Source organism: Microtus oregoni, unplaced genomic scaffold (assembly GCF_018167655.1).
Source record: "Microtus oregoni isolate MIOR12 unplaced genomic scaffold, Mior012 000016F_ref0000370, whole genome shotgun sequence".
NCBI classification, from domain to species: Eukaryota; Metazoa; Chordata; class Mammalia; order Rodentia; family Cricetidae; genus Microtus; species Microtus oregoni.
The window spans coordinates 1,803,076-1,816,846 of record NW_024543075.1 but is presented as its reverse complement, the minus strand read 5'-3'; the positions used below and the strand labels follow the sequence as shown (position 1 = coordinate 1,816,846).

The 13,771-nt window shown below is 56.6% G+C and overlaps 1 protein-coding gene across 5 annotated transcripts; it reads right to left on the bottom strand.

Moving 5' to 3' along the window:
* Positions 1-1,720: 1,720 nt before the first annotated feature.
* Positions 1,721-4,464, bottom strand: Cdkn1c (cyclin dependent kinase inhibitor 1C). Of its 5 annotated transcripts, none has more exons than XM_041666547.1 (4): positions 4,267-4,464; positions 3,149-4,130; positions 2,501-2,639; positions 1,721-2,409 (listed from the first exon to the last, which is right to left on the bottom strand). In XM_041666547.1, the coding sequence occupies exons 2-3, from the start codon at positions 4,119-4,121 to the stop codon at positions 2,506-2,508; spliced, it is 1,107 nt and encodes a 368-aa protein (XP_041522481.1). In that variant the 5' UTR covers positions 4,122-4,130; positions 4,267-4,464; the 3' UTR covers positions 1,721-2,409; positions 2,501-2,505. The 5 variants fall into 5 exon arrangements, with proteins under 5 accessions (XP_041522481.1, XP_041522482.1, XP_041522484.1 ...); XM_041666548.1 differs by having other exon boundaries at positions 1,721-2,406; XM_041666550.1 differs by having other exon boundaries at positions 3,185-4,130.
* Positions 4,465-13,771: the final 9,307 nt, after the last annotated feature.

The window sequence follows — 13,771 nt, the reverse complement described above, 5'->3', positions numbered from 1 at the left end:
TTCTCTTTCCTCCCTCATGGTCCTGGCTATTCTGTTGAGGGGTCCTGGATCACCCCTATTTAGGGACTCACCCACCCTTCCCAGGGTGACACCCTTGCCCACCATCATGTGGCATTACCACTTGGGTGGTTAATACAACAGACCTAGCAACTGCCCCTCCATCTGGGTCCAGGACTGGACAGTCCTACCTGACATCCTGCGTGCCCAGGGCAGCAGTTATATGACGTCAGACATTTCCCAGCTCAAATAGAGAAACTTGCTCCCAAGGTCAAGGTCTGGCTGGGACCACATGGGCTCAAAGTCACACGTGTGGTGTTGCTTCCTAGGCCAGGTGTCTTCCAGATTCTGCTACAGACCCTGCTGCACCCAAGAAGTGGCAATGGCGTTGGCCTGTGTTCTCACACAGCCCTTGATGCTTTTGAGGAAGCCTCCCCCATAAAGTATCATAGAATGTGGGTTTGCAGGCAGGTCCTAGGGTTAGTGTTTGTGAGAATCATACCAGGGAACAGAGGCCTAGCCAACCTGCACACGGAGTCCCGTCTGTACTGTGTGCACTCTACGTAGTTCATTCAGGTCCTTGAGGCCCCATGGCTACCTGCCAAGCTTCTGGACCAGTGTTCTCCTAACGAAAGGACCTAACCCATGCCTCTGTTGCCCAGCACCTCAAGTACCAGATCCACCTTCAAGTCATAGAGAAAAGGGCTGCTCTAGCACACAGGTAAGTGCTGGGCGTTTCCCCCACCCCGGGGGAGCTCGTAGAAGCCTGCAAGCAGCTTTCCTTGCTGGGATCTAATTCCTGGGCCATGCAGCTGAGGGGCTGCTGCAGGCAGCAGGGTCTCCGCTCTTATTGATGTCTGCCCTCTCAATGGGGTGGGGGCATTGCTCAGAGCCTGACCGCAGCTGGACCTCTAAGGTATTCAGGAAAGGTTAATTATACACCCCACACATCTCTAAAATCTTGATCAAGCCTTTATAGGCTGATATACCATCCATGAATTCTCCCTCGGCCCAAGGAATTTCATAAGGACTTCATGGGCCAATCTGTTTCATGTCACCTTTCCCTTTGAAAGCCATTGCTTTCATAGGTTTATAGACCGGGCATAAAGAGCCTTTCCTTTTTAGACTAAAAGGGGGCTCTTTGGAACCCCATGCACTGTTGGGAAACAGGGCATGTTATGTAGGAGACGTAGCTTTGAATTCTTCCACAGAAGCTGGGTCAGGGCCCATCCCCACCCCATCCCACCCACTCACAGGCACCTCACTCTGTGTTCTCCTCTAGTGTTTGCTCATCACCAATGTCCCCACTCCCTGCCAAGCCATCATGCTGCCCTCTCTTGAGGATGCTCAGCCTTATGGACCCTAGGGACCCTGGAGCTTTCAGGGCTTCACTGCAATCTGCACATGGAGAACTTCTACAGGTACATGTGAGCTGTGTATGTTGTACTAAGTCCTGCAAGCCCCCATCCAGGCCTGGCTGGAATTAGAAGGAAAAGTGAGTCTGTTGTGGGCAGACATTGTTTCCCAAACCTGAGTAGCAGGTCAGTAGGCCCAGTGAAAGCCGCACCCATCCCTCCCCACTTTGTAAGCTGCCAACAACTCTGTCAAGTGGTGATGATGTTTTTGACTGACTCCCCGCTTTGCCCCAGCCCCCCACCCACCATGTTCAGTTGCCCCCGTTCTGAGGCTACAGAGGTGTAAAAGAACAAACAGACTGGAAGTGTAATTTTTGTTGGGCCTCTTTATTTAGAACCTGGCGGACGAGGAGCCCTGGGCAGTTGGTATGGGCAGCACAGGAACCATTTCGACAGTCTGGTCACCAAGTTTAAGAGCAATCTAATAAAGCAGGGGGAAAACTGTAAGCTAACTGGAGATGAATGTGTGGGGGCTTTTAAGCAACAACCATTCCCCTAGAGTCTAATATAAAAGTAGATTTACATTTGTGGGTAATCTGAAGCTGGTGATTTCTAGTGCCTTTGGTAATAATCAATAATCCAGCAGTTGCGTGGCAGAAAGATCCGCGCATGGATAAATACAATTATTAAGTTAGCATAATTTTTTTTAACTTTTTGTACAAATATACATGTTTTTTTCTTTTTCTCATTTTTTCCTTCGTTCTACGTTTTCTAGTTTCTCTTTTTTTGCACTGAGAGCGAGTAGAGATTAAACATTTTACATAAATGATTTAAAGCTTTACACCTTGGGACCAGCGTACTCCTTGCACATGGTACAGAGTGTTCTCAATACATTGCACAGTTTTCAGATTTCCACAAAACCGTGGGCTGCTTTGCGCAGCCTTCTCCGGTTCCTGCTACATGAACGAAAGGTCCCAGCCGAAGCCCCGAGTTCTTCCATCGTCCGCTGCCCAGATGCCCAGCAAGTTCTCTCTGGCCTTTAGGCTCTAAACTGCTGCTGCGGGGAAAGGGACTCAGGTGAGCACGGACGGCGGGGAACCCCCCGGGGCGGCCCCTCCGCGACCCCCGGGGGGGAGCGCCGAACTCACCTAACTCATCGCAGACGCTTGCGCGGGGTCTGCTCCACCGCGCCCACCCCAGGAGCCACGATAGGAGAGGGACACCCCGCAGGGACGTCGTTCGACGCCTTGTTCTCCTGCGCAGATCTCTTGCGCTTGGCGAAGAAGTCTGCGGGGCGATAGCGCGCCGGTCAGGGCGGGGCCGGCCCGGAGACCCGCGAGGGGGCCGGCGGAGTGCGCAGGGCGCGGGGCAGGGGTGGGGGCGCCATCCCCGCCCGCGCCGAGGTCCGCGGCGGGTCAGCTTTGTTTACGTCGCCGCGCAATGTGCTGTGTAAGCATTTCCCCTTGTCCCGCGGCCAAGCCCCCCGGGGCTGCCGCCGCACTTAACCCCCTCCATGCCGCACACACGGCGCCCTAAGGGGCTCCCGCAGCCCGAGCCAAAGACCGCGATCCGAGTGGGTCGCGGCCAGGCTCACCCTCCCACTGCACGCTCGGGAGCCTTGGAGATGCACCCCCACCAGTAGGAGAGGGGTGCAGGCGCAACCGCGCCCTAAGCGCCGCGGGCCCTTTAATGCCACGGGAGGAGGCGGGGACCGGGCGAGGCCCCCGAGGGCGAGGGAGAGCCCGGCCGGCCGGACAAAGCGAGGCCGGGCCGGGGCGGGGCCGTGCGGGGCTCACCGGAGATGAGAGGCCCCGACAGCTTCTTGATCGCACCGTTCGCAGTGGCCGCAGCAATCCCGGCCGCGGGACGTCCTGGAATCCCCGAGAGAGGCAGCTCCTTCAGCTCCCGGCCGCGCTGCTCCTGGTTCTCGTCCTGCTCCTCGACCGGCTCAGCACCCTGCTCCTCCACGGTCTCCTCGTCCTGCTCCTCGACCGACTCCGCGCCCTGCTCCTCGATCGGGTCTGCGCCCTGCTCCTCGACCGACTCCGCGCCCTGCTCCTCGCCCTGCTCAGAGCCCTGCTTAGCGCCCAGCTCAGCTCCCGGCTCAGCACCCGGCTCAGCACCCGGCTCCTCGCCCTGCTCAGGGACCTGCTCAGGGACCTCCTCAGGGACCTGTTCCTCGTCGTCCTGACGCTCCACGTCCGGGTTCGCATCCGGGATCGGGTCTCGAGTCGGGTCCGAGGTCGCGTCCGGGGTCCCATCCGGAATCGGGTCTGAGGTTGGATCTGAGGCCGGGGCCGGGGTCGGGGGTGGGGTGGGCTCCGCGACCACGGCCGAGGCTGGGGCGCTGGGCGGCTGCTCAGGCTCCTCCTCTAGGCCGTCGGGGGCCTCGCCGGCTGGCGGCCCAGAACGTGGGATGACAGCCACGGCCACCGGGGGAGGCCGGGGCCCCAGCACCAGGCGACAGCGCCCCACCTGCACCGTCTCGCGGTAGAAGGCGGGCACAGACTCGCTGTCCACCTCCATCCACTGCAGACGACCAGGGCCTCGAAGAGGCACATCCTGCTGGAAGTTGAAGTCCCAGCGGTTCTGGTCCTCGGCGTTCAGCTCCGCCAGGCGCATCCGCAGCTCGCGGCCCAGCTCCTCGTGGTCCACAGGCCCGAAGAGGCTGCGGCAGGCGCTGCTGCGCGCTATCACTGGGAAGGTATCGCTGGAAGCCAAGCGTTCCATCGCTGTTCTGCTGCGGAGGTACACGTCGGACATGCCCATGGTCGAAGGCTGTGCAAACGCGGGCGGCGAGAAAGAAGGGAGCGGGAGGAGAAGGAAGAGGGGAGAGGAAGAGGGCGGAGGATGGGCGTGGGCGAGACCCCTTGCACAGCCCTCGTCCGCCTCTGCCTAGGGACGCGGCAGCTACCTGGCTGATTGGTGGTGGACGGCTCCTGCGTCTCGATCGCTTGTCCTGTCCAGCTTGGGCCGCGCCCCCTCGGAGCTTGCCTGCCTGTTCGCTTGCTCTCAGTCGGGCCTAGCCGGCACCCCTCGAGCACAGCGCACTCGGCCTGTGGAACGCCCAGCCCGCTGCGCCCCTTTATACGCGCTGGCCCCACCCCCGCGCGCGCGGGCCTCCTCACGATTAGCATAATGTAGTATTTTCAGTTTCAACAACACCGCGGCGATAGGCCGAGACACCCCGCCCCGCCCACAGAGGCCCGGCCCCCTAGACTCGCTCATTGGCCGCGTGCACACACCCCCGGGGCCGGGCGGGGCCGGCGATGGGCGTGCGCTGATTGGCGGCCGCGTTGTGAGCGGGCTGCGCGGGACAGGGGGCGGGGCTCGAGTTAAAGAGCTCTGCGGGCGGTAACGTGACACCGCGACGCCCCTCCCCCTCGCCCCATCCCCCCCCCCCCCGCCCCCCGCGGGCTCCTTTGTCTGCAGGCGGGGGCTTGCGCAGCCGCGACGCGCGCGCCCCCTCGGACCCTGAAGCTGGGCACTGCCCCTCGGCGATACTGGCGTCGGTGCAGGTCCTACGGTCCCCACGGCCTGTGCTCTCACTAGGGCTGCGCCAGCTGATAGGGCTTTAAACCATCCCTACCAGCTGGGTCCTGGCCCTGGGCAGGACCATGGCTGGAGCTACCTTCTGCACCCAGGCCTGTGTCCCTGCCTTCGTTCGAGGTGTCTGCACACCTGCTGGCACTAAGAGCCTCCAACAAGGAGGTAGAGACAGGGATCAGCTCCATTCTTTTCCAGAGGGACAATATTGTAGAGGTCTTGGGGGCCTGACCAGTAGCCTGATCTATGTGGGTTCACCTACCCAGATGAGACATAAACTGTTCCATCCTGGCCTGTACCTACATCACGACACTGCTATATGCCCAGGACCCGTCAGACCATATCCAGGCACCAGTTCTGCCTGCCTTGGTTGACTGGAAGTAGTTGTGCTGGGAAAGAGGGAAAGACCCACCCCTCCTCCACAGCAGTGCCTCTTGGTGGGGCCCTGTGTACTCACACAAACACACCCCGACTGCGACTGCAGACCCCCACCCCCACTCCTGCCGCCAAAAGAAGTCCATTATTTAGGGCAGGTAGTCCAGAAGGTGACTCTGGCATGTGCCAGGAGCAGGGCCCCTCCCCCGCCGTGGGGAACCAGGACTTCCGGCCATACTTGAAAGGCCGTGCAGAGCCCCCAAGCTCTCCCCTGCCAGCAGAGACTGCCTCTGAGAATTCCGAGACAGAAACCTATTTGCAGTGGTTAGGTAGTTCGGAACGAGTGGTCGATAAGAGGTCTTCAAACCCTGAAGCCAGGTGCCAGTGAATAGGTCGTCCTGGAACAGGTGAGAGACGGGGTTTGGAAGCTTCCCTGGGGGAGAGACCAGCGCCTGTGACCTGTGAGGATGTCTTTTTCTCAGTACACCACTTTACAAATCTCTCAGGACATTGGTAAGTCACGATATTTTTCTTGAGTAAAGTCAAACAAACGAAGGCTTCTGAAACCCCTCACTAAAGGCTAAAATCAACTAGTCCAGGGTCACAAGGAGTCAGTTCTGAGCCTGGGTTCAGGCTTCAGGGTCCTCACCAGAGACCCCTGGGCACAGGACCACACTTGTTAGTGACCACCTGGCTCCCAGGGTTTCCCCAACAGTCCGAATACCCAGGCTACCGCTGTCAAAGATGGCAGGAACAGAGAAGGCCCACAACCCAGGCCAAAAGCTGCTGTGAGGACTGGACACACTCCCTGTGGTGCAGAGCCGATGTGCCCTATTAGTTGGGAGAAGCAGTAAAGGTGCCCAGGTGAGGTGTGCAGACTGCCTCACTGGGCATCAGCCTGGCTAGAACACCCCCACCCTAAGGTTACCTGTCTTGTTTGCTTTCTACTTTTTGTTTGTTTTTATGTTGTTGTGGGGTTTTTTTGTTTTTTGAAACAGTTTCTCTATGTAACAGTTCTGGCTGTCTGGGAGTTCGCTTAGTAGACCAGACTGGCCTTGAACTCACAGAGATCCGCCAGCCTCTCTGCCTCCCAAGTGCTCGGACTAAAGGTGTGCGCATCACTGCCTGGCTGCTTTCTACTTTTATATTACTGTTTGATCAGTCTATTTGTCCCACCTCAACACAGGGGAAGTGACCACTCTGCAAGTCTATCACAGATTTGTTAGGCACACTGGTTCCAGGAGAAGGGCCCAGTCCCACACTTAGCCCGCCAGCCCATGGAGTCTGCACGTTAGTAAACCTCTGTCTGGCTACAAGACTTTCCTTCTATTTTCTGTCATTAAAAATACATCCAAAGGGGAAAAAGTACATTTTTACTGTGTTGCTGTGGAGAGCTGAGGGGTGGGGTGTTGGGGGGTGCCTGTTTGGTGTCCGGCTCATGGGGGACAAGTTTCCTGGGCTTGCCTCTTGTGGGGTAAAGGAAGTATAAGCCCTGGAACCCCTCCCTTGGTCATGGTGAGTAGAGCGCTGTTTCTGTCCTGCAGTCTTCACCCATAGCCTTGAGCAGTGTGTCCAGAGTTTCTCCAGAGCACCTGGGAAAAGCGCACATCTAAGTCCAGAGACCAGTTTGTGCCGCAGATCTCTGGCAAAATTTCATGCGCACCCGTTTAGATGACGACCACGGGAGCTGTTTTTCTGTGTACCCACCCGCTGACCAAACGAAAAAAAAAAGAGGGCCGTGGCAAGGCTCAGGCACAGCCGCTCTTCCAGGGATTGGAGTAGGAGATAAAATTTGAAGAGCTGAGGGTGACTCAGTGGTAAGGCACTTGAAAAGTATGAACCCTGGCTCTGGGTTCCATCCCCGGTACCGAAAATAAATGAATGAATAAATAAATAAATTTTGGGTCCTTCATTGCTAAAAGTTTGGAGCTGACTCTACCGTGGCGCTACTGCCTGCAGCTAGAACACACAACAGGCAGGCGGACACTTGGGCACTATGTTCCGAGGAGAAAACGGGCTGCCTAGATTAAACCCTTGCTGTGGCTCCTAGGTGATTAAGGCCAGCTTAACCCACACCCTCCAGCTCCTCGAACCAACTCCAAGATTTGATAAGTGAATTGTAACGCAGGAAAAAATCTTGGCCCCAGCCCTCCCGCACTTTCATTCTTAGAGGAGATTGGAACAGCTAAGCCAGTTCAGTTTCCCAGAACGTCCTGGGGTCACACAACACCGGCATAGCTGCTCAGCTGCCACAGGGACTCGGGCGCCCCAGGAAGCCCCGTGCCCAGGGTCTTCTAGCCCCTAACTAGAGCGAAGGCAGCGGTCAGGTCTGTCCTTTGCTTCATGCTGCCCCCTGGTGGCCACTAGGGTAGCACCAGCTTCCTGGCTGCCCCATGCCTCCCTTTCCTGCCTGCGTGGATGATTCTCCTGGTCAAACACATCGCCTGACCCACAGCCCCAGGTTCTGGGACCTTCTTGGGGTAACCAAATATAGAATTGAGATATGTCTTTCCCCATGGCCCTTAGTCAAACCTGCCTGAAGCCTTCACAGATTCTAAGACCCTGAGCTGTCTTATCAGATAAATTAAGGCCTTGAAGAATTTTCCATGAAGCCATGGGCGGCCACATGTCACCCATCTATCAAGGAAGGTGGAGACTGCAGGCCCAGGGTCAGAACTAGAGGGAGAAGGCCAAAGGACCGGGTAACACACATTGTTGCTTCTGGAGGCCCTGGACGGCCATGGACAGAGAGCAATCTCCCATAGTCCTTCTGGGGTCTCTTTATTTGGGAGGGGGGGTTTTCAGCTGGCTCCCTGTTAATGATGCACTCTCAAGAAGGCCAAAGGCGTCTCCAATGTTGTGCCTACTCCATGCTCTGACCTGCATCTGCTTTGGGCTCCCTTACCCACCACCCAGGAGAGAGAGGACAGGGCAAAGAACGAAGAGATGTTCAGCATTCGGTCTGAGATCACTCAGCAGTCAGGGGCAACAGCCACTTCACTGGCCTCGATCTTAAGGAACACTTGGGCCAAGCCCTGGATGGAGTTTGTGCTGGCTCTGTTTGCGATGGCGGGAGCCCCTGGAATGTCCCCCACACGTTCCCCCCAGCCTCCAACGCCTGCCCCATTGGTTGGGCTGGAGGCTCCGAGGGGTTTGCGCGGTTACAGACCAACCCCGCCGCCCCCAAGCAGCGCCCTGCGCGCACTTGGCGGGGCCCCAGGCGGGCTCAGCGCGAACGCCCTCCCGCACCAGTTCCCGCGCTCGGCTCGCCCCGCCCCCAGGACGGGCTGTTCTTGGGGCCGCTGCCAGACACGTCCTCCGCAGGTGCCGGCCTCTCTCCGGTGACGCGGCCACATGCGGCCCAGGCTCCGATTACAGGGCCTGCCTTGTACTTGGGGTCCGGGCCGGGGGTCCTCACTCCCCAGGAATGGGTGGGAGGGGCAGGGCAGGCCGTGCTGAGGGAGACTACGAACAAGGAACAGCCGCAGGCAGGAGCCGCCCCCAGACACGTGCGGCGGCCGCCTAGCCGCCGCCGCGGTTTGGAGGCGGGGAGCCTGCGATCAGCGGCACTACTTGACTGGGCCCAGGACCCACTCAAGTTCTACAAGTCCAGAACCACTGGGCATTCCAGGATCCTGATGCCCCTCTCTCGGGGATGAGGAGGTCTAAAGGGCTCCGTAGGAACCGAAGTCAAATATTAAGCTCGCCCAAAGTTCCCAGCAGACCATGTGCAACTCTGGGTCCGCAGGCTCAGGGGCCCACTTTGTGAAGGGTATGATAATGCAGATCCTTGAGTCCCTTCCCCCACATCCCCTTTCTTGTTGGCACTCGCAGCATTCACAATCAGAACCTCCTGCCCACGGGGTGCACCCAGGACCCCTAGGTCCCACCAAGCCACTACCTTTGGCCTAGCTACAGTGTCAAAGGAGTCCAGGACCCACCGGAGAGGCTAGGGGAGAGTGGGCCCCACCCCACAGAGAGGAGGGCGAGGATCCCCTCTGAACCCCAAGTATTCCTCCCATGCAGGGAGAAGTAGCCCACCCACCACCACAAACACACTCAAACCCGGAGACAGACCTCAGGGATGAAAGGGTTGCCAAAAGATACTTTGTTATATTTTGTTTCGAGGCACGGTCTTCTGGTGGACCCGGCTGGCTTCAGACTCGCTCTGTAGCCAAGGATGACGTTGTCGTTCTGACCCTCCTGCCTCTACCTCCTAAGAGCTGGGATTTCAGGTACGCCCTGCACGCATGGTTTATGTAGTGCTGAGAATATGTGTGCTAGGCAAGAACTCTTAACAACTGAGCTGTGTTCTCAGAGCCTAGGACTTTTAGACATTGTTTCGTGTGCCCTCACTTACTCTTGTAACATCCCTGTGAAGGAACCAAGGCCAGAGCGGAAGTCACTGCTCAGAGTCTCACCAGAAGTGGAGTTTGAAAGAATAGGTTCACCTGGACCCTGTGTGGTCAAGGCAAGGGGGCCTTCTTCACTCCCTTCACTTCCTTCCTACTCTTCCCTTACACCCAGCCCTCCCTGGGCTGTGTTTTAAAGAGAGAAGTTAGCCAAGCTGGAAGTTGGACAATCAGGGCCTGGGACAGCTCCCAAGGTAGCAGTCCATCTTTAGCAGCACCTCCAGGATCCCTTGCTGAGGTGAACAGGTTCTTCCCCAGCTAGGCTGCTCAAGGCTAAAGAGTGGCAACTATGCGCTGCAGTGGAGAGGCCTCCTGATCAAGAGCCTCAAGATCAAGGCTGGACTCCTGCTGCCCCCTGGTGTTCAGTGACCACATTACAGCAGGAGTGCCTCTCATGGGATGTGAAAGCTGGTCCTGCCCACAACTGTGCCTCACACCTGAAGATGAGTTGGCAGAGATCTTGCTGTTCTGCGGCTGCACGCCCTCAAGATTGTGGTTTTGCCCAATGTGTCCAGTTAGAACTGTTAAAAGCCAGAGCCAGAGCCATGACTCACGCCTTAGGCAAACTGGCTGTTAACCTGTGAGTCTGTCATAGCCTCCGAGGCTGCTAAGTTGTAGGACAAAGGGAAGGAAGGACAAAGTGCCTGCTCTGAAGACTGAAGCTGCCCTGTGGTGGTGGCACAGACCTTTGAGTCCACCACTTGGGAGGCAGAAGCAGGCAGATTTCTGTTGAGTTCTGGCCTATATAGTGAGTTCTAGAGCTACATAGTGAGATCCTGTCTCAAAAGACAAAAAAAACAAAACAAAAAACTAAGATGAAAAGAGACACATACCAAAAAAGAGGGAGAGAGCAAGCCCCCAGGGGAGCAAGGTCTCTCTTCCACCATTCCTAGCCCCCCCCCCCCCACCTCAGCTCTCTTTCCTGGTGCCCACCTGCTCTCTCGCTAGCCCGCACAGGCCTGGCCACCCTCCAGTGCCTTCTCCCTTGCTTCCCTCCCCTGAAATGACTAAACAAAGCCCCAGGCCTCAGAGCTCCAAAGCCAGCTGGGCTGGCTAGGAGGCATGCCCCCGGCCTTCCTCCCTTCTTGAACCTAGGTGATCATGTGAGTGGCCGTTGGCACGCCACCATTAAGGTACAAGGCAGAGCAGTGACAGGTTAGCAGCTCTCAGGTCCCACAGGCCCCGTAGGCCCCATCGTAGCTCTTCATGGGAGGGTGGCTGTGGGCTGCACCCCAGGTCTGTGAGCACCCCAGCCTTTTCAGATGGGTTACAACAGAGAAATGAGAGGATGGATGCTGATGAGATCACTGGAGCCAGGCAGAGAGGGCCTGAGGTTCCGTCCCTGAAGGCTGGTCCACACTATGGTAGGAGACAAGGGTAGGAGAAGGACCAGGCCGAGTCCCACCCTCTTACTGGCTGGGTCCTTGGGCAAGCGTATGACCCTCTCTGAGCCTTGGCCTTCTCATCTCTGCGGCTCCTCTAGAGGCCTGAGGACCATGTAAGCGGCATGTGAACTGTCAAAACAAGCCTCCCTCGAGGGTGCCTCACTACCTCCTTCCCTTGGTCGCCCCTAACAACGCTGGGAGGAAGGCTCAGACCCTTCCGGGTGACCCCCTCCCACTGTGCTGCAAAGAGAACTGGACTTTTCCTTTGATCCCAGGGGTGGGGGGTGGTGCTAAAGGAGGCTCAGACCTCAACAAAAGCACTTGCACCAGCAGTCACGTGGGTCCCCTAATCCGCGGCCTAATTACCAGCTCTGACAGCACGCCCCCCCCCCCAAGCAGGTCTTCAGTGGCCCATTCCTCCAGTCTCCGCACACACATGCAGACCCTCAGTGGCATCTTCCCTCCTGCATACTGATCTGCTGCATCTGGCGGTTCCCATGCAATTGTCTCTACATGCCAATAACCGCATTTAATCTTCAGGAGAGTCAATGAGGCAGAGAGCAGGGTTCACCCCCACATCCCAGATGGGAAAACTGAGGTTAAGCCTGGTCAGTCATGATTGTTGACCACAGAACCCCGTGTGAATGCTCCCACGCAGGCTAGCAGGCCATCTGCCGATCCCCAACTTCCTCTGCTACCTCCCTAGACTTTAATATATTGGGTTGGATTGATTTTTTTTTTTTTTTAGGTAAGCTCTCCTGTGTAGCCTAGGCTGGCCTCAGGTTCACAGCTCTCCTGTCTCGGCTTCCTGCGTGCTGATTACAAACAGCATACCATGCCCAGCTTCCACCAAGCTTCGGTTGGCAGCAGAGAGCAAACCAGTCAGTGCCGAGCCTTAGCTACACCTAGATTTCAGCCTTGATGCCCTGGGCACGGAAGAGGACATGGAGTGTCTGGACCGGGGCGTGATTATCCCAAGCCAATGTTCTCTGAATGCTTAGCCAGTGCTCAAAGTAGGAGCATCTTGCCTTGGAGTAAGTCTGCCGAGAAGCTGAGCTTCGGGGTCTTCCAAGCAGGAGAGCAGGGAGAGAAAGTCCAGGCCCAGCAAGACAGGAGACAGAAGGGATTTCAAGGGTGTTAACCTGTGCCATACCCACAGATAGAAGGGATCGGCTGGCAGCTGGACAAGGAATAGATCTACCCAGAGATGCCATGTGTGATCATAGCAGGCAGAACCCTGGGGAGGAGCTGTGGCCAGGCTCTAATAGGCTCCCTTGGTTTGGCAAATTTGTTCTAGAACCAGTGAGGACAGAGAGATTCTTCACAGTCCATTCCCTGGATTGAATGTTGTACCTGGGGCCCTAGGGTGGGGGAAGTAGGGGACTCTACTCAGCTAGCAAGTGTGGTGACACACGCCTTTAGTCCCAGTGCTCCAGAGGCAGCAGGCAGATCTCTGGGAGTCCAAGACCAGCCTGATCTACATGATGAATTTCAGGCCAGCCAGGGCTTCATAGCGAGACCCGATCTCAAAAGAGAGAGGGAGAGGGTAGGGAGGAAAGCTGCTCCTCATGTCTGTAATCCCGGAACTCAGGAGGCAGGAGCAGGGGGATTGCCTTGACTGGGCTACAAAGTGAGCCCTGCCCAAAAATTAAAATAGAAGGGCTGGAGAGATGGATCAGTGGTTAAGAGCACACACTGCTCTTCCAGAGGACTTTAAATTGGTTCCCAGCACCCACATCATGACGCTCACACCTTTGTGGAACCCAAAAGCCAATAACCCTAGCCTCTCCAGGCATCTGCACATGTGAACATACACTCACCTGGACACATATGCATCTACAAACAAAGAGAAGCATGTACACACATGTACCCATAATTTAAAATAATAAAATAAATATAATAAATAAAATAAATATTTTTTGAATGCAAGCAAAAAACAAGCGCTGATCCCTTGACTGGGGTGCAGGGGCAACTGTTGCAAGGGAAGCCACAGGACCCCTTGACACTGTTCACTGATCTGATCGGAAAGGCCAGCTGGGATACCGCAGTGGTCTGTGTGACTTCCGGAGATCAGAGAGGAGAGGGCCCTCCATCCCAGTCAAACCAAGAATTCCCAAGCCAACTATGGGCTTTACCAGCTCCTTCCCTAATCTCTGGTCATCTGGCCTGGATTGGAGATCTGGGACCAGGCTCTGCACATTGCACGCTTTCACCCACAAGGTCAGTGGACACTTTTATAGACTTCTGGGAAAAACCTTCATCTGTCTCCATTATCACTATCAGCCTGGACCTATAAACTCCCAGGGAACAGGCAGACAGAGGAGCTTAGTGGATGATGGGAAGCTGTCTGCCCAGCCTGGATCCCACGCTCTGATGCCTCAAGTCAGTCCACAGGCTGTTTCCTGGCGTCGACACCAGTAGATGCAACCTGAGACGATGCAGCTTTCTGGGAGCCAGGGAGAGAACTGTGGACCTGGGCGCCGCCTGCTGGCCAAGATCTGAAACTTCACCCGCTTTGGCGGAGAAAGAACATGGGACAGGCTGAGACCTCAAAGAGCCTGAACAGGGCTGTGACTACATTAAATCTTACCCCCTACTCTGTCCCCAGCCTCCAATCACAGTCCTTTTATTCCTGAAGAAGTACAACAGAGGTGATTCAAAAATTTCTCAAACGAATTGTTTAGACTGAACTGTTGGCTAC

What these genes read in the sequence shown, in the direction of transcription:
- Cdkn1c (XM_041666547.1), bottom strand. Translation starts at nt 4,121, where the DNA reads ATGGGCATGTCCGACGTGTACCTCCGCAGCAGAACAGCGATGGAACGC. An exon ending in GTCGGGGCCTCTCATCTCCG is followed by an intron (nt 2,640 to 3,148) that starts GTGAGCCCCGCA and finishes ATCGCCCCGCAG; the next exon opens with ACTTCTTCGCCAAGCGCAAG.